Source organism: Meles meles, chromosome 17 (genome assembly GCF_922984935.1).
Source record: "Meles meles chromosome 17, mMelMel3.1 paternal haplotype, whole genome shotgun sequence".
In the NCBI taxonomy this organism is placed as follows: Eukaryota; Metazoa; Chordata; class Mammalia; order Carnivora; family Mustelidae; genus Meles; species Meles meles.
The window spans coordinates 50,438,122-50,458,701 of NC_060082.1; the positions used below are offsets into that span (position 1 = coordinate 50,438,122).

Genomic DNA, 20,580 nt, shown 5'->3' on the forward strand with positions numbered 1-20,580 from the left:
CATGAGTTAGGTCACGATGACCTGGGGGTGACTCACAAGCACCCTGAACACGGAGGGGACCCTGGGGAGAGAATTCTCTCCTTGGGTAGGTCCAAGGGGAGCGGCGTCGGGTTAGGGCGAGCGCCCTGCGCCCCGGCGCCACCTAGCGGGGGCGCCACGCCGAACGCCACGCTGTCCACCTCCGCCCCGCCCTGCAGCATCCGCGCCCCGGCACCACCTCGCGGGCCGCGGTCCCCTCCACCCCGCCCCCGCCCCCACACCCATCCCCCAACTCACCTGGCCCGGCGCCCCTCGAGGCCCCGCGCTCGTTGCGGGCTCCGCGGGCGGCGCTCGCTCATTGGCCCGCGGGCTGAGAGCGGGAAAAGTGACTAACGGCTGCAGCTGGTCCTCGCGGTGAGGAGATGGCGTCGGGGCCCAGGGCTTCCGCGCCGGAGGACTCCGTCCGAACCGTCAGCCCCGGCAGGCGAGGCGAAAAGCAGGTGTCGGCGCCCACCGGGGACTCGGTGTTGGTGGGGACCCTGAAGAGCGCCGCATCCCCGGTGCGGTCGGTGGCGGCGTCCCCGCGGCCCGTGAAGGGGAAGGCGGGCCGGGAGGCGGCCCGGCGGCGGCTGCAGCTCCTGCCCGCGGCTCAGGCCGAGGGCGACGGCGAGGGGACGAAGGAACAGGAGGAGGAGGAGGAGGAGGAGCCCCTTCTGTCGGTGCCCGAAGAGGATGAAGAGGAGGCGCAGCCACTGCCCCCGGTCTGCGTGGCCCCCATGAGGGGGATGTGGCGCGACGAGAAGGTGGCGCTGTACTGCGACGAGGTGCTGCAGGGCTGTAAGGTGAGGGTCAGCCTGCGGTTCCGAGAAGGACGTGGGCCTGGCATTTAGAGGCCGTCCGCCGAGCCAGAGGCACCCGGCCTGGCCCGGAGCCAGTTACCGTTGCGTTTCCCGCACTCAAACCACTGTCAGTAAGGGGGGCAGCCCTGGTAGAGCGTTTGCCGGGTTTCTGGCAACTTCCAAGAGACGGAGATCGCTAGGCCTTAGTCAGTGCCCCCGTGTCCGTCTTAGACCGACAGGCCTCATCGGTGCCCAGGTTTGCGTCTCAGTTCTCTCGTTTCACGACTCGTGTCCCCACATAAGGACACCGTGACCTAGCCTGGGCTTTGACCCGACAGTACTGCGCGGGTGTACACTCGACGGTTCCCGGACCGTCTGGGGTGTTTCGTATCCACGATACACGTACCTCGTAATACTGCAGAGAACAAATATCATGTTTCTAGCCTCTTTTTTTTTTTAAGTTATAGAAGATTTTGTGTACAAAGATATTGGACACTGGTATGTATTAGAATTAAAAATTAGAAACGAAACTTCCGACTAAGGGGGCAGTAAAGAACTTGTGGCTGCATAGAGTGGAGACCCATGCAGAGGAAAAAAATTGGGTTTTCAAGAACATTAGTTATATCTTACACTATAATATTAAAAAAACACCCAGGAGACAAAACAAAACATGATTCATACGCATGGATGAATACAAGCACAGGAGAACGACTGGAAGGAATTAGCAACAATGGTTATTTGGGCTGTCAGGATCAGGAGTGGGTTTTGTTTTCCTTACAGATTGTGCATTTTTCAGATTTTCTGTAGGTGAACCGTATTTTACAATGGGATGAAAATTTTATTTCTAAGAATGTATCTAACATAAGACTAGGGCAGTATTTGTTTTTTAATATTTTATTTATTTGACAGAGAGAAATCACAACTAGGCAGAGAGGCAGGCAGAGAGAGAGGAGGAAGCAGGCTCCCCACGGAGCAGAGAGCCCGATGTGGGGCTCGATCCTAGGACCCTGGGATCACGACCCAGGCCGAAGGCAGCGGCTTAACCCACTGAGCCACCCAGGCGCCCCAAGACTAGGACAGTATTAATGGCCAAGTTATATCTGATAATGAGGGTTGGAGACGAAGTCTCTGAAAGGCGACTGAAATACGTTTATAGAAAATTTTGTGCCATTAATCAGACCGGTTCTAATGACTGAGTTTCACATAGCTTTCCTGATGATTATCATCCTTGAGGTAACTGAATTTTTTAAAAAATCAAATGGGTAGTGTTTGTTGAATGCTTAATATGCTCATTTGTTTTATAGAAGGGAGTGCTGTTTTAAATAGGTTATTGTATCTTTAAAGTTCAGAAAAATAATTGCTGTTTTTTAAAAAGATAATTACTATTTTTTAATGTATAATTACAGTTCTTTCTCCTCAGTGGATTAATAAAACAAATTACTTAAATATATATAACAAATAGATGTTTCAGCACTGAATTACTCTATTGAGTGAATGGATCTCTTTTAAGTTTTTAATTTTTCTGATATTTTCCAGTAAATATTGATTCAATTAAAATTTGTTACTTTCCAGGTAGCAGATAATTTTTTTCTTTTATTATTAAGGGTATATCCATCTCATATTTAAATAGAAATCAGTAAAAATATTTATATACAAATCTATAATTTTATATACTTACACATTTTTTCTTTTGCTAGGCAGAAGATGCTGATGAAGCTATGAGTAAATATCTATCAGAAAAATTAAAGTTGAAAGACAAATGGCTTGGAGTCTGGAAGACGAATCCTGAGTTATTCTTTGTGAAATATGAAGAAGCTTCTATCCCTTTTGTTGGTATACTGGTTGAGGTAAATAACTTTTACCTGAGCTTTGTTCTTTTGAGTGAAATTATTAGTTCTTTTGAAGACCAAATATGACCTTACTAATTTGGGACTTTGATACTTAAATGCAGGCTGACAAAGGTTAATGACTATTTTAATTTTCTAAGCAAATTAATAGCGTAAAAAGAAGGGGGGATATGAGCGTCCATTTACCTGGGCACAGTTAATTATTAAATGGAATCTAGTGTATCAGACAGTATTTATTAGCTTAGTTTCAATTGCTCACATAGCAAAAGTGCATTTCCTTAAATTAGTAATTTAGGCTTTAACAGACTTGGGCCTCCTTTTTCCATCATTTGCATTTAAACTGCATTTATATGAATTATGAGGTTTAGTTAGAGTAAGACAGGAAAAAATGGATTAGAAAACTGTTGGCAAAATTTGAAATTTCTTCCCATGAAAAGTACCCTTTTAGTATAATATATCAACTTCCAGGCCTTCATCTGGTAATATTTTACTTTTTTAGGTCTATGGGTTAAATACTGTAGCATATTTGATGTCATAAGTTTGATTCCCTTAAAGATTATTTTTCCCTGTGTAGACATTAATATCTATAATCACAAATGGTATCCCTACCTCAGATATTTCAAATCTGTTGTTTTGGTTACCAGAAAAATTTGTGTTTGAAATTCATTACATTGCACACTACCTGAAAATAATTCACTTCTATGTGCTATGGAAAAGTAAATTAATGGTATTTTTACAGATAAAAAATGACATTTTTTTTTATCATAGAGACTATACAAAAAATATAATTGAGACTTGGAATTAGTTTTTCAATAATATCCTGTTTTTAGTGTTTCTTTGAGCTTGCTCAACCTCAGATTTTTTTTTTTTAAGATTTTATTTATTTATTTGACAGACAGAGATCACAAGTAGGCAAAGAGGCAGAGAGAGAGAGAGGGAGGAGGAAGCACGCTCCCCGCTGAGCAGAGAGCCCGATGTGGGACTCAATCCCGGGACCCTGAGATCATGACCTGAGCTGAAGGCAGAGGCTTTAACTCACTGAGCCACCCAGGCACCCCTCAACCTCAGATTTTGAGTAACTTTTCCCTGGAACTTTCATAACTTCTCTGGACTTTTTCACATGGATAAAATAAGAGGAGGTGTACTACATTGGTATCTTTAACATTTTGCAGGGGAGGTGGTTTTAGTCAAGTTTTATGTGGAAGGCTGACATGTACAACACATTAAAGCAGGACATTTCTGACTGAAATGAAGGGGATGGCATTCTAGCAATTAACTTGGCTTTTCTTCCAACACCTCATGATAGCCTCTATATGCCATAAATTCTTGAAAGATCCTTAAACTTATGTGAAAACTCACTGGATTAGATTATCTAGAAATTATATCAAGTTCTAAGGTTTACATGTAACACATTAATTATTTGCTCTCTTTCTTACTCCAAAAATAACAAGATTACAGATAATTAGATTGCTAGAATCCTCTAGGGGTTGCCAATTCTCTAGAGATTGCCAATGTCCTGTAAATACTAGAAAGGTGGAAGAAAAGGGGAGAACAGAGCAAAAAACAGAATAGTATATTGGCAGATTCTAATTCTTTGAAATACGTGGCAGTAAAACTAGCTCTTAAGGTAGTGCTGCACAATTCAGATGTTGTTTGGTCTGCCAAAGCTTCTTAAATCTTACTTGGATTGAATTATCAATAGTTGCTCTATGATATTCCTTGTTCTGAGGTCACAATAATTTATTTCTATGGACCTCATTCTCTTTTTCTTTAGATGCTCAGTTTTCTGTTGCTGCTGTAAGAATTTACCATAAGTTTGGTGACAATACAAATTTGTTATCTTATAATTCAATAGAGAAAAATCTGACATGGGCCCAGTGAGGTAAAATCAAGATATAGGCAAGGCTGCATTCCCTTTTGGAGGCTCTAGAAGAGAATCTGTTTCCTTGTCTTGTCCAGCCTCTAGAAGCTTCCTGCATTCCACGACTTCTGGCCCCCTCTCTTAATCTTCAAAGTCTTACTTAGATTCTACCTGTCTGGTTCTTTGCAGGCTGAAAAAGTACATGTCCTTTAAGATTTATGATTACAATGGGCCCAACTGGGTAATTCAGGATAGCTTTACTATCTCAACTCCTTAACCTTAACCACACCTGCAAAGTTCCTTTTACTATGTAAAGTAATATTAATATATTAACAGGTTCCAAGGATAAAGACATGAATATCTTTGAGGGTCATTATTCTGCCTACTACAGATTCACACAATGACAAAAAATTTGGAAATATTTGATTGGAAGAAAATCTAGCATATCCTTAATCTTGGTTACAAAATGGTCCAGAAATTAAGGGAACTTTTTTTTTAAAAGATTTTATTTATTTATTTGACAGAGAGAGAGAGATCACAAGTAGGCAGAGAGGCAGGCGGAGAGAGAGGAGGAAGCAGGCTCCCCGCTGAGCAGAGTGTCCGATGCGGGGCTCAGTCCCAGGACCCTGGGATCATGACCTGAGCCGAAGGCAGAGGCTTTAACCCACTGAGCCACCCAGGCACCCCACTTTTTTATAACCTCTATAAAAAGCAGTCTGCCAAAATATATTGAACATTTTAAAATAAGGGCACCTGGGTAGCTCAGTTGGTTAAGCATCTGCCTTCTGCTCAGGTTCACTTAATTTCTAGAAATTTAGTCTACAGAAATCAGATATGCAGAAAAAGATTTATATATTGAGTGATCACAGTGATATTTTAAAAATTAAAAATTGGTGGGGCGCCTGGGTGGCTCAGTGGGTTAAAGCCTCTGCCTTCGGCTCAGGTCATGATCCCAGGGTCCTGGGATTGCGCTCCGCATCGGACTCTCTGCTCAGCGGGGAGCCTGCTTCTTCCTCTCTCTCTGCCTGCCTCTCTGCCTACTTGAGATCTCTGTCTGTCAAATAAATAAATAAAATCTAAAAAAAAAAAAAATTAAAAATTGGTAATATCATAAAACTTTAATAATAAGATGATGATATATCCATAAAATAGAATATTATGTGGTCATAAAACATATTAACAAAAAACTTCTAATGATTTAGAAAAGCGCTCATTATATATGTAAGATAAAATAAAAGATTACAGAACTAGATATTCAGTATGATCCAATTATGTAAATTATATAAGGACATAGGAATAAAACTGGAATATAAAAAGGTTAACAGTAGTTGGTAGATTATGTTTAACTTTTCAACATTTTGTACAAAGAACATGTGTAGACACTATCAATAAATTTAGAGAATCTATTTTTTTAAAGTTTTATTCAAATTCCAGTTAGTTAACATACAGTGTAATACTAGTTTCAAATGTGCAATACAGTGATTCAACACTTCCATACAACAGCCAGTGCTTGACTTGCCGCGACAAGTGCACTCCTTAATCCTTATCACCTATTTGACTCATCCCCTGCTCCTCTAGTCCCCATCAGTTTGTTCTCTATAGTTAGGAGTCTTTTTCTTGCTTTGCCTCTCTCTTTTTTCCCCCTTTGCTTGTTAGTTTTATTTCTTAAATGCCCATATAAGTGAAATCATATGGTACTTGTCTTTCTCTGACTGACTTATTTCACTTAGCATAATACCCTCTAGCTTTCTCCATGTCTTTGCAAGTGGCAAGATTTTGTTCTTTTTTATGGCTGAGTAATAAGCCATTGTATATATGTACATACATATACATATACACATATGTATATATACCACATCATCTTTATCCATTCATTAATTGATGGACACTTGCACTATTTCCATAATTTAGCTATTGTAGATAATGCTGCTATAAACATTGGGGTGCATGTATCCCTTTGAATTAGTATTTTTGTGTTTTTTTGGCAAATATTTAGTAGTGCAATTGCTGGATCATAGGGTAATTCTACATTTAGCATTTTGAGGAACCTCCATACTGTTTTCCAGAATGGCTGCACCAGTTTGCATTCCCACCAACAGTGCACAAGCGTTCCCCTTTCTTCACATCCTCACTGCCATCTATTGTTTATTGTGTTGTTGATTTTAGCCATTTTGACAGGTGTGAGGTGATATCTCATTGTACTTTTGATTTGTAGTTCCTTGATGATGAGAGACATTGAGTCTTTTTGTTTGTCTGTTAACTCTCAGTATCTTCTTTAGAAAAATGTCTGTTCATGTCTTCTGCCCATTTTTTACTTGGATTGTTTTCTGGCTGTTGAACTAAGTTCTTTATATATTTTGGATACTAACCCTTTATCAGATATGTCATTGGCAACTATTTTCTCCCATTTAGTAGGTTGCCTTTTAGTTTTGTTGCTTGTTTCCTTCGCTGTGCAGAAACTTTTTATCTTGATGATGTCCTAATAGTTTATACTTGCTTTTGTTTCCCTTCCCTCAGGAGACATTATCTAGAAAGAAGTCCCCATGGCTGATGTCAAAGAGATTACTGCCTGTGTTTTCTAGGCTCTCTATGTCTTTAATCCATTTTGAGCCTCTCATTGGGCTCCATTCTGGGTATGGAGCCTTAACCCTGCTTAAGATTCTCTCTCTCCCTCTTCCTCTGCCTCTCCCCCCAAAAATAAAAATAATAAATAATAAATAAAACCAAGGATTCTATAACTAAAGATAGGAGTTTGTGGCAATAGTCACAAAGTAAGATGTAAATGTTGAGAACAGTTCACAGTGACTATTCCCTCTTTAGAACTATGATACAGTAGAATCAGGTAAACAGCCAGCTTCCAGAATCCACTGAGAGATCCCTTAAATGTGTCCAAATTAAAGATCCTCTAAACTGGGAACATACCTCAACATAATAAAGGCTATATATGAAAAACTCACAGCTAATATCATCCTCAATGGGGAAAACTGAAAGATTTTCCTCTATAGTCAGGAACAAGGCACGGATGTCCACTTTCACCACTGTTGTTCAACACAGTACTAGAAGTCTTAGCCAGAGCATTCAGAAAACAAAAAGAAATAAAAGGTATCTGAGTCAGCAAGGAAAAAGTAAAACTTTCACTATTTGCAGATGACATAATACTCTATATAGAAAACCCAAGACTCCACCAAAAAATTGATACAATTGATACATGAATTTAGTAAAGTTGCAGGATACGAAATTGACATACAGAAATCTACTGCAGTTCTTTACCAATAATGAAGCAGCAGAAAGAGAAAGTAAGGAATCAACCTCCTTTACAATTGCACCAAAAACAATAACATATCTAAGAATAAACCTAACCAAAGGTGAAAGACCTGTACTCTGAAAACTATAAAACATTGATAAAAGTAACTGAGGATGACACAAACGAATGGAGACATTCCACGCTCATGGATTCGAAGAATAAATATTGTTAAAATGTCTATACTGCCCAAAGCAATCAATACATTCAAGGCAATCCCTATCAAAATACCAACAGCATTTTTAAGAGAACTAGAATATGGAACCACAAGAGATGCTAATAACCAAAACTACTGTGAAAAGAGAAAAAAAGCAAAGCTGGAGGCATCACAATTCTGGACTTCAAGTTCTATTACAAAGCTGTAGTGATCAAAATAGTATGGTACTAGCGCAAAAATAGACACCATAGATCAACAGAACAGAACAGGAACCCCAGAAATAAACCCATTAGTATATGGTCAGTTAATCTTTGACAAAGCAGGAAAGAATATCCAGTGGAAGAAAGACAGTCTCTTCAACAAATGGTGTTGGGAAAACTGGGCAGCAACATGCAAAAGCATGAAACTTGACCACTTTCTTATACCATTCAAAAATAAATTCAAAATGAATTAAAGACCTAAATGTGAGACCTGAAACCATTAAAATCCTAAAAGAGGGTACAAGTGGTAATTTCTCTGACATCAGCCATAGCAACATTTTTCTAGATATGTCTTCTTTGAGGTAAGGGAAACAAAAGCAAAAATAAGTAGTTAGGACTACATCAGAATAAAAAGATTATGCAAGGAAAAGGAAATAGGCAACAAAACTAAAAGACAACCTATGGAACGGGAGAAGATATTTGCCAATGATATATCTGATAAAGGGTTAATATCCACAATACAAAGGAAATTATACAACTCAACAGCCAGAAAACAATCCCATTAAAAAATGGGTACAAGACATGAACAGATAATTCTCCTAAGAAGACACAGCCAACAGACACATGAAAAGATGCTCAAACTGATCATCAGGGAAATGCAAATCAAAACTACAATGAGATATCACCTCACATCTGTCAGAATGGTTAAAATAAAAAAAGAAACAACAGTGTTGAGGATATGGAAAAAAAGAAACCCCCGCACACTATTGGTGGGAATGCAACCTGGTGCAGCCATTGGAGGACATTATGGAGGTTCCTCAAAAAATTAAAAATAGGGGCGCCTGGGTGGCTCAGTGGGTTAAAGCCTCTGCCTTCAGCTCAGGTCACGATCCCAGGATCCTGGGATCAAGCTCCTCGTCGGTCTCTGCTCAGCATGGAGCCTGCTTCCTCCTCTCTCTTTCTCTCTGCCTGTCTCTCTGCCTACTTGTGATTTCTATCTGTCAAATAAATAAATAAAATCTTTAAAAAAAATTAAAAATAGAACTAGTTTTGAACTAGTGTTTTTGTATTCTTTGAGTAAATACCCAATAGTGTATTGCAGAATTATTTAAAATAGCTATATTATGGGAGTGGCCCAAATGTGCAGTGATAAATGAAAGGATTAAGACAATGTGTATATATATTCACAATGGAATACTATGCAGCCATCAAAAGAAATGAAATCTTGCCATTTGCGACGACGTGGATGGAACTAGAGCGTATCATGCTTAGTGAAATAAGTCAATCGGAGAAAGACAACTATCATATGATCTCCCTGATATGAGGACATGGAGAAGCAACATGGGGGGGTAGGGGGATAGGAGAAGAATAAATGAAACAAGATGGGATTGGGAGGGAGACAAACCATAAATGACTCTTAATCTCACAAAACAAACTGGGGGTTGCTGGGAGGAGGTGGGATTGGGAGAGGGGGTGCGGGCTATGGACATTGGGGAGGGGAGGCGAACCATAAGAGACTATGGACTCTGAAAAACAACCTGAGGGTTTTGAAGGGTCAGGGGTGGGAGGTTGGGGGAACAGGTGGTGGGTGATGGGGAGGGCACGTTTTGCATGGAGCACTGGGTGTTGTGCAAAAAGAATGAATACTGTTACGCTGAAAAAGAAATAAATAAATAAAAAGGGGAAAAAAAAAAAAAAAGACAATGTGTATATATATTCACAATGGAATATTATATAGCCGCAAAAAGAATGAAATCTTGTCAGTTGCAACAACATGGATGGATCTAGAGAGTATAATGCTAAGTGAAGTAGGTCAGTCAGAGAAAGACAAATACCATATGATTTTACTCATATGTGGAATTTAAGAAAGAAAACGAGAGACAAACCAAAAACAAACTCTCAATTATAGAAAACAAACAGATGTTTATCAGAGAGGAGGTGGGTTGGGGGATGGGTGAAATAACTGCAGAGTAATAATGTTTACTTTGATGAGCTCTGACCAATAAGAGGAATTGTTGAATCATTATATTGTGCAACTGAAACTAATATAACATTATTAACTACACTGGAACTAAAAGAAAGAAAAGAAGGAAATGAGAGGAGAAGGGAGAGGAAGGAAGGGAAGGAAAGGAAAAAAGAAAAAAAGGGAGAGGGAAAGAGGGAGGGTTTTGAAAAATTGTATTTTATTTAGTATTGATCTATAATTTGTGTGTGGTTAAAGAGGTCATAAAATTTAAAAGAAGAAATTTTATAAGCAGATGATGCGTGAGGAAAAAATCCTGTGGTTTATTTTGATTTGTAATTACAAATGTTATATTTATCTTAGGTAACTTGTAAACCACACCAAAGCTCATCATCTTGTTTCAAAGTTACTGTATCTGTTGCTGAGCCCTTTTCTTCTAACATTGCAAATATTCCAAGGGATTTGGTCAATGAGATTTTAGAAGAACTGGAGCATAGTGTGCCTCTCTTGGAAGTATACCCTGTTGAAGGACAAGATTCTGATATACGTGATATTGCTCTGGCCCTGGAAATTGTAAGGTATTAGACCTTTTTACCTCTTAAAAATTATCATATTCAAAAAGTTAATATGTAAATATACAAGGGCTTCATAAAGTTATTGATTTAATTTTTACCCAATGCTGAATTCAATTTGTCCATTTTTTTAAGTTTATTTAAGTAATCTCTACACCCAACATGGGGCTTGACTTCATGACTCCAAGATCAAGAGTCACATGTTTCACTGACTGTGTCAGCCAGGTGCTCCTGTTCATTTTTAATGAACATATTTGTAACTCTTTTAACATTTTCTTGAAATATTATATATAGGCAATGAAAAATATGCCTTTTTTTTTTTTAAATATTTTACTTATTTGACAGAGAGAAATCACAACTAGGCAGAGAGGCAGGCAGAGAGAGAGGAGGAAACAGGCTCCCTGCAGAGCAGAGAGCCCGATGTGGGGCTTGATCCCAGGACCCTGGGATCATGACCTGAGCCGAAGGCAGAGGCTTTAACCCACTGAGCCACCCAGGTGCCCCAAGTCTGCCGTTTTTTGATCTTGCTTTTTCAAAAATTGATTTAAAAAATGCTAGATACAGGTAGCATTAAATTTTGTTCACATTCAAGCATCTTAAATATATTAGATTTTATATTTCACATGTAAGGGCATTACAAATACTAGATGTCATCATCTACATTATGATTGCTTTTTTTTTTTAAAGATTTTATTTGACAGATGGAGATCACAAGTAGGCAGAGAGGCAGGCAGAGAGAGGAGGAAGCAGGCCCCCTGCTGAGCAGAGGGCCCGGTGCGGGGCTCGATCCCAGGACCCTGGGATCATGACCTGAGCTGAAGGCAGAGGCTTTAACCCACTGAGCCACCCAGGCACCCCTACATTATGATTGCTTCTTAAAAGTTGATACAATTTGAGAGAAGCTGTCCAAAAATATAATACAGAGTATTTGGGGGCATATTTTTATTTTTCTAATGCTTCCTCTGAATATACAAATTTAATTATATCTTAAGTATTATTTCTTTGTTGAATAAAACCATAGCCAAAATCTAGGAAATTTGGAAATATTTTTCATTACCACTTCAAGAATATTATCTGTAGCAACCTCAAATAGAACCTAGGTAATCTAATTTTTAAAGGTTTGATTTTAATACTAGTTCACTGAAAAGTCATTTTAAAACATTTTTCTTAGAATTCATACAAAGAATTCTGACATGAGATTGTCTTTAATTATATACATGGTATTGTCTCTTTTTGATCACTTTTAAATTATTTTTATTCACTATAGGTTTTTTTATGACTTTCTTTGGAGGGACTGGGATGATGAAGAAAGTTGTGAGAATTACACTGCTTTGATTGAAGAAAGAATTAATTTGTAAGTATAGTTAAAAATGAACTCAGCACATTATTATTATAAGATAAACATTGTAATTATATTGATACTTTTCAGGTGGTGTGATATACAAGATGGAACTATACCTGGTCCTATTGCACAACGTTTCAAAAAAACTTTGGAGAAATATAAAAACAAACGTGTTGAGCTCATCGAGTATCAGAGTAATATTAAGGAAGATCCATCTGCAGCAGAGGCCGTTGAATGCTGGAAAAAATACTATGAGATAGTAATGCTCTGTGGATTACTGAAAATGTGGGAAGATTTACGACTCCGGTAATATTTGCTCTATTTTAAACAAAAAGATTACATGGTCATTCTTTTATCATATCACTTGTCATATATGTTACCCTGACTAAAGTAGATTATAAAATTAGATGTCCAGTTTTTGAGATAAGAACAAAGTGCAACTACTAGTATTGGAAAATTATTTTTATATAACTGAGTTCACTGAAATCATTGGCTCTTCGGATAAGAAAACATGTTACCAATCTTGTTATTTTCTTATCTTTCATCTTTACAGTCTTGATTTTGGCCAAAGCCTAAGAAAAGAGGAGGTAGATCTCTACTAAATATAATATGCAAAGTAAAGAGAAAGTTGATTAATTTGGCTGCCTCTTAATTTCTTCTTTTTTAACCAACATAAATTGATAAGTTCTTTTTATGATAAAACAGTGGAGATTTAACTAGCATCATTCTCCAGAATACTTCAAAATGTCCTAAAATATTTTCACAGTACTATGCAGTAAAGTACATATTTCTCTCTTTGTTTTAGATAGAGAGGAAACAGGAACTCTTGCTTGTGGTTTCAAAATTAATGGAAAATTTTGAATGGAGCCAAAGGACATCTGACTTAGGTTCCACTTGTACACATCTGTGCCTTAGAAATTCTGAGCCACATTTTACTTGTCCAACAATTTACTGTTAGCCTAAATCTTTTCTTTGTGTATTTTCTTTCAAGTTTGACTTATTTTTTTAATCATTAAGAATCCCATCTTAATGTCTATTTTTGATGTTGTTATTGGGATTCCTATCTAAGAAAACCTTGGGACTACTTTGGGAAGTCAATACAGATAAGATTTTTGAAAGGTACTTATGTAGAAATCAAGATTCAACAAGAGTTGAATTTGAATACAAGTTATCATCACTAGACTTCAGATTCTAATGGCATAGGTAGCACAGGGTTCTCTCATCTTAAAAGTTATAATCACAAAGAATCTAGGTCTGGGAGTGGTGGAGTAAATTATCCTTACATAGATAACAGTTATAAAATTTGGACAAAAATATATTTAAAGTATCCAGGTATTTGAAGGCACTGTAAAATAACCAAAGCAGGCCACAGCCTTGAAATGTATTTAACCTTGGAATGGGTAAGAAATGGGAATTTGTTCCTTTTCAGTCTTAGAGGGATCACCAGTTCTCATAGCTCTCTAGCAGCAAACAATGCAGTCCAACTATTTCATGATGGGAAGGACAGAGTTCAAAGCTGGCAGAAGAGCTGGAAATGTAGGTGGGATATCTTGAAAGAAGAGAGTTGCAAAAGGGGTGAGATCTAGAATTTTAGCATTAACTCTGCCCAAATTCTTGACTGACTGCTAAACTGTGCTAGCTAGCATTGGTGGGGGAAAAATTTGGGACCCATGCTTAAAAAAAAGTATATAGTTGAAGCATGGAACTTGAGAGAACTGAACAGAGATGTCAGCTGCGTTTTGAGCCCAGACAAGTTAACTGCCTGCTAGAATACAAGACTAACAATCCTCAGAAGAACAAAACACAATCCAGAGTTATGAGAATATACTTTCCAGTCTCCAGTGTTCAACCAAAAACTAATGGGCATGGAAAGAAACCAGAACATTAGATCCATACCCAGGAAAAAAGACATTTATTAAAATACGAGTTTGAATGGGCCCAGAGGTTAGATTTCAAAGACCTCAAAGCAGGTATTTAAATATATTCAATGAATTACGGGAAAACTGGTGTTACTAAATGGATAGAGAATCTCAAGAGAGAAATGGAAGCTAAAAAACAAAATATTTTCAGATGCATCTCTGATATGAAAAGAGCTTGCTAATTACCGCTCCCATTCTTAAAAAAGAAAAAAGCTGGGGCGCCTGGGTGGCTCAGTGGGTTAAGCCTCTGCCTTCAGCTCAGGTCATGATCTCAGGGTCCTGGGATCGAGTCCCGCATCAGGCTCTCTGCTCGGCAGGGATCCTGCTTCCTGCTCTCTCTCTCTCTCTCTCTCTGCCTGCCTCTCTGCCTGCTTGTGATATCTGTCTGTCAAATAAATAATAAAATCTTTAAAAAAAAGAAAAGAAAAGAAAAAAGCTGACAAACCAAAAATGACTTTCTTGGACCCATAAGAAAACTGAGGTCACAGGGCAAACCACTACCTTGAAATCTAGAGAAAGTAGTAAATTCAGAATCACAACTAAGATCTGCTTACCAGGAACAGATAACCACCTAGAGCCATAAACTGTAAGAACACAAATGGTAATTTTGATAAACTGCTGGAGGTTGAGTGTGGACTATATGCAAGTGAGAAACTGCTGGGAGGATGCAGTTCATAGGGAGACACCCCACATCTCTGTGAGGTTTTGCCTCCAGGAATTCTGGTGAAGAGTCAAGAAAAATCCCATTCTGCCTCTGGTTGGGGATGAGAAAAGTTACTATTATGAAATATACCCAAAGCATCTCCATGACAAAGATCTGTTCTCCAGAGGAAGACTTTACCAGAGCCTTTTCCCACTGAGGGGAGAAGGACATTTCCTTGACTCCAGTCCCCTCTAGCCTCCATATCTGGGAAGAGGAGGGCACTAAGAAACTTCTGAAGGTCACAGTCCAGGGATATAGACCCACTAAAAGACCAATATTTCATCATAAGATTATAGAACAGGGGTGCCTGGGTGGCTCAGTGGGTTAAAGCCTCTGCCTTCGGCTCAGGTCATGATCCTGGGGTCCTGGGATCGAGCCCCACATCGGGCTCTCTGCTTCAGTGGGGGACCTGCTTCCTCCTCTCTCTCTGCCTGCCTCTCTGCCTACTTGTGATCTCTGTCTGTCAAATAAATAAATAAAATCTTTTAAAAAAAGATTATAGAACAATTCCTCTCCACCATATCACACCAATCACATCAGCTAGGCTCCTATAATTACTGAATTATAGCTAAAAGAACTAAAAGACACAAAATCTGTCTAAAGAGGAGTTTTTAGGGAAACTCAAAGGCAACAGAGGAGACAAAAATATGGAAACCATAGGAATGTGAGGCCTCTGACACCTACAGCTATAGCAAACATTAAACACAGTTTACCTCCTGGCCAAATTAATATAAAACCGCACTCTAAAAGCCTATTTGCTTCAGTTTTTAGTCAATATATCATGCTTGGCTTTCCACAAACTATTACAGGACATGCTAAAAGGCAAGAACAAACCTAAGCCTGAAGAGAGAAAGCAAACATCAGAACCAGACTTAATTATGATTTTGGAATTAATCAGATGGAATTTAAAATGCCTAATTAATATGTTAGTCTCTAATGAAAAAAGGACACAAAATGTAAGAACAGATAGATAATGTAAGCATAAGACAGAAACTCTAAGAATGAATTAAAAGAAAATGCTAGAAATTTAAAAACACTAAATAAAAACGATGAATATCTTTGAAGGGCTTACTAATAGATGGGATGAAACTGAGGAAGTAATGAGTGAGCTTGATTCTTGTGAGTGAGTGAGCTTGTCAGTGAGTGAGCTGTGGCAACAGAATCTTTTCAAACTGAAATGCAAAGGGAAAAAAAAGGATAGAAAACAAAACAGCCAAGAATTGTGGGATTATTTCAAAGGGTGCAGCATATGTGTAATTGGAAAGCCAGAAGAGAAAAAGAGCAAATGCAGCAGAGGAAATGTGAATTAATAATGTTGAGAACTGGGGCGCCTGGGTGGCTCAGTGAGTTAAAGCCTCTGCCTTCAGCTCGGGTCATGATCCTGGGGTTCTGGGACCAAGCCCCGCATTGGGCTCTCTGCTCAGCCGGGATCGTGCTTCCCCCTCTCTCTCTGCTTGCCTCTCTGCCTACTTGTGATCTCTGCCTGTCAAATAAATAAAATCTTTAAAAATAATAATAATAGGGGCGCCTGGGTGGCTCAGTGGGTTAAGCCGCTGCCTTCAGCTCAGGTCATGATCTCGGAGTCCTGGGATCGAGTCCCGCATGGGGCTCTCTGCTCAGCAGGGAACCTGCTTCCCTCTCTCTCTCTGCCTGCCTCTCTATCTACTTGTGATCTCTCTCTGTCAAATAAAAAAAAAAAAATCTGAAAAAAAAATAATAATAATGTTGAGGATTTTCCAAAATTAAATGTAGACACCAAACCATAGATCCAGGAAGCTCAGAGAATACCAAGAATGATAAATACCAGAAATCTACACATAGGCATATCATATTCAAACTGAAGAAAACTATACATAAAGAAGCTGAGGAGGAAAGGACACCTTATCTATAGGTGAACAAGAATAAGAATTATATGCATTTCTTATAAGAAACCATGCAAGCAAGGTAAGAGAGGAGTGAAATATTCAAAGCGTTAAAGAAATACCAACCTACAATCCTTTATATTTGGTGAAAATATTTTTCAAAAGTGAAACGATAATAGCTCTTTAGACAAAAAGAAAAAGAAAAAAAAAACTTGGGGGGGATGTATCACCTTGCAAGAAAAATGAAAAGTTCTTTAGAGAAGAAAATTGCTAAAGGTCAGAAACTCAGATTTATGTATAGGAAGGAAGAAGACAAAGAATAAATAAAGAGAAAGAAGAAGAAGAAATAAAATTAAAATAAAATAATAAAAATTAAAAAAGTAGAATGGAGAAAGAATAAAGGTAAATTAAAATCTTTTATTTTTCTTTATCTTTATTTATTTTCTTTATTAAGAAGACACCATTTCATACTAGTTGTGATGGTATTGGGTGACAATAGTGTATAGATTGGTAAAATAAGTGACAGTAATATACTGAGGGGAGAAATGGGACTATTCTGTTAAAAAATACCTATACTATATATGAAGTAGCATAGTGTTATTTGAAGGTGGACTAAAATTAGTTTAAAATGTATATTGCAAGACTTCAGCCACTGAGCATGTGCCATGAGACAGCTTTTCTGTGACAGAATGGTGCCAAGCACACCACAAGGGTCTCCGCCAGGGGAGGGAAGCCGTCCATGCATTGCCAGACCCTTTAAGATTTGGAGTTTTGAATCCCAACCATGTGACAGAGATAAAACACAGGAGAACTGGGATGTCACGTGGGCTGACAGCTGGGCACAGACAGGTTGAGGGCAGTGATCTAACAAAAGCCTAGGACATATGAAAGGATATTGTTTGCTTTTCTGTGAGAGCATCCTGAACACCTGTGGCTGAGTTCCCCTCCCTGGGGGAAAGAGCACAGGGTGACACCATCTCTCCCCCACCTCTACCAGCATGGATGGACTTCAGAGAGAAACCCAGTACGTCCAGTGGACGCTGGAGTGGCTTGTACAAAACCCTGCCCCTCCTGCACTCAGCAGGGGATTCTTTGCAAAGGCAGGTCTGATTGTGAACCAGCTCAGAGGGCCTCTCCCTCAGAAGACCAACACCCTACTCTCACCCCTGCATGTACCATAACCAGGTCTGTTGACCATAGAGTACTCCAGAGTGTCAGCCCAGTTCTGGTAGAAATAGGACCAGGCTAGTTGGCTTTCTTTTCTTCTTTCTTTCAATTTTATTTCTTTATTATTATTATTTTAATTTTTTATATATTCTTTTTTGTTTCTTTTTCCTTTGGTGTCAGGCTTATGGTTTTTAGTTCATTTGTTGATATGGTTTTTTTTTTAAATCATGCTTTTTTCTTTTTTCTTTTCTTTGTATTCTTTAGAATTAGGCTTATAGGTTTTTGTTTTTGTTTCCTTTTGTCTTTTTTTTTTTTTTTTGGTTCCTTTTTTCTTAGATCAGATTTTTTTTTAAATTTTAAATTTTTTATCAGGCTTAACAAATCCAAGCACACCTAGTTAAATACTAGTCTGAACACTTCCCACTACAAGCAAAAAGGAACTCTGTAGAGGACTGACCTATGGGAAAGAGCAGCCAAAACACAACAGCAGAGAGCACACAGCATACACAGAAACACTTCCTGAAGCACCAGGCCCTGAACACTTCTTAATATAGTATTACTCTCAAGAGCAGAAATAAAACAAGCTTTCATAACACGCAAAAGACAGAAACCTAGACATAATGACAAGATGGAGGAATTCTCCCCAAAAGAAAGATCAAGAAGAAATCACACCCAGGGATTTTCTCAAAACAGATATAAGCAATGTACCTAAATAAAAATTTAGAACAGTCATAAGAATACTAGCTGGGCTTGAAAGAAGCCTAAAGACACCAGAGAAACCCTGGCTGCAAAGACAAAAGACCTAAAAACTAGTCAGGCCAAAATAAAAAATGCTTGAACTGAGATGCAAAACCAACTGGATGCAATCACAATGAGGATGGAAGAAGCAGAAGAACAAACAGGTAATACAGAAGATAAATTATAGAAAATAAGTTGAAAAGGAAAAGAAAACTATTAGATTATGAATATAGATTTAGGGAACTCAGTGATTCCACAAAACACAGTAATATCCATACATAGGAGTCCCAGAAGAGGAGAAAAAGGGGCAGAAGGTTTATTTGGACAAATTATAGCTGAGAATTTCTCTAATCTGGGGAAGGAAACAGGCATTCAAGTCCAAAAGGCACAGAGAACGCCCCTCAAAATCAACAAAAGCAGGCGAACACAAAGACATATATTGAAACTTGCAGAATATAAAGATAGAGAATTCTGAAAGCAGGTAGGGACAAAAAGTCCCAAACCTATAAGGGTACACACATAAGGTTAGCAGCACACCTGTCCACAGAAATTTGACAGGCCTGAAAAAAACGACATGATATATTCAAGGTGCTAAATGGGAAAAATATGCAGCCAAGAAGACTTTATCCAGCAAGGCCGTCATTCAGAATAGAATGAGAGAGCATGAGTTTCCAAGGCAAGCGAAAGCTAAAGGAGTTCATGAACACTAAATCAGCTCTGCAAACAATATTAAAAGGGACCCCCTGAGCAGGAAAGAGCGACCAAAAGCAACAAAGACTAGAAAGGAACAGAAGCAATCTGCAGGAACAGCGTATTTACAGGTAATACAATGGCACTAAATTCACATCTATCAATAATTAATCTGAACATAAATGGACTCAATGCTGCAATAAAAAGACCTAGGATATCAGAATGGATTTTTTATAAAAAAAGCAAGAAAAAAGCATCAATATGCTACTTACAAGAGAGTAATTTTAGACCCAAAGACACCTCTAGATTAAAAGAGAGGCGGTAGAAAACCATCTATCATGCTGATGGACATCAAAAGAAAGAGGGAGGGGCATCTGAGTGGCTCATTCATTAAGCGTCTGCCTTCGGCTCAGGTCATGATCCTGGGGTCCTGGAATCAAGCCCCAAGTTGGGCTCCCTGCTCCGCAGGCCTGCTTCTCTCTCTCCCACTCTCCCTGCTTGTGTTCCTCTCTCACCATGCCTCTCTCAAATAAATGAATAAAATCTTAAAAAAAAAAAAAGAAAGAAAAAAGAAAGAGGGAGTAGTCATACTTCTATTAGATAAACTAGATTTTTAAAAAAGACTATAATAAGAGATGAAGAAGGTCTCTATATCATAAAAAAGGTGTCTATCCAACAAGAAGACCTAACAGTTGTAAATATTTATGCCCTCAACTTGGGAGCAGGCAGATATATAAATCAATTAATAAACTTAAAGAAACTCAATACAGTAACAGTAGAGGACTTTAACACCACACTCAGCAAATGGACAGATCATCTAAGCAGAAGATCAACAAGGAAACAATGACTTTGAATGACACTCTGGACCAGATGGACTTGACAGACATATTCAGAGCATTTAATCCTAAACTAGCAGAATACACATTCTTTTTGAGTGCACATGGAACACTCTCCAGACTAGATTGCATACTGGGTCACAAATCAGGCCTCAACAAGTATAGAAGGATTGAGATCATGCCATGCATATTTTCAAAAATATTTTATTTATTTGACAGAGAGAAATCACAACTAGGCAGAGAGGCAGGCAGAGAGAGAGGAGGAAGCAGGCTCCCCACAGAGCAGAGAGCCCGGTGTGAGGCTCAATCCCAGGACCCTGGGATCATGACCTGAGCCGAAGGCAGAGGCTTTAACACACTGAGCCACCCAGGTGCCCCTACCATGCATATTTTAAGACCACAGTGCTATGAAACTTAAAGCCATACACAAGAAGAAATTTGGAAAGACCACAAATACATGAAGGTTAAAGATCATCCTACTAAAAATGAATGGGTTAACCAGGAAATTAAAGAAGAAATAAAAAATATATGGAAGCAAATGAAACTGAAAGCACAACAGTCAAAAACCTATGGGACACAGCAAAGGCAATCATACAAGGGAAGT

General features: G+C 38.7%; 1 protein-coding gene across 1 annotated transcript in view; it reads left to right on the top strand.

The window, feature by feature from the left end:
• Window positions 1-233: 233 nt before the first annotated feature.
• SHCBP1L (SHC binding and spindle associated 1 like) overlaps window positions 234-20,580 on the top strand; it is a 34,796-nt gene continuing 14,449 nt past the window's right edge. The window contains exons 1-5 of the mRNA XM_045982063.1: window positions 234-821; window positions 2,516-2,665; window positions 10,511-10,725; window positions 11,987-12,073; window positions 12,149-12,367. Of these exons, the coding sequence (XP_045838019.1) occupies window positions 402-821; window positions 2,516-2,665; window positions 10,511-10,725; window positions 11,987-12,073; window positions 12,149-12,367 (1,091 nt within the window). The 5' untranslated portion in view covers window positions 234-401. The remainder of the gene's footprint in view (window positions 822-2,515; window positions 2,666-10,510; window positions 10,726-11,986; window positions 12,074-12,148; window positions 12,368-20,580) is intronic.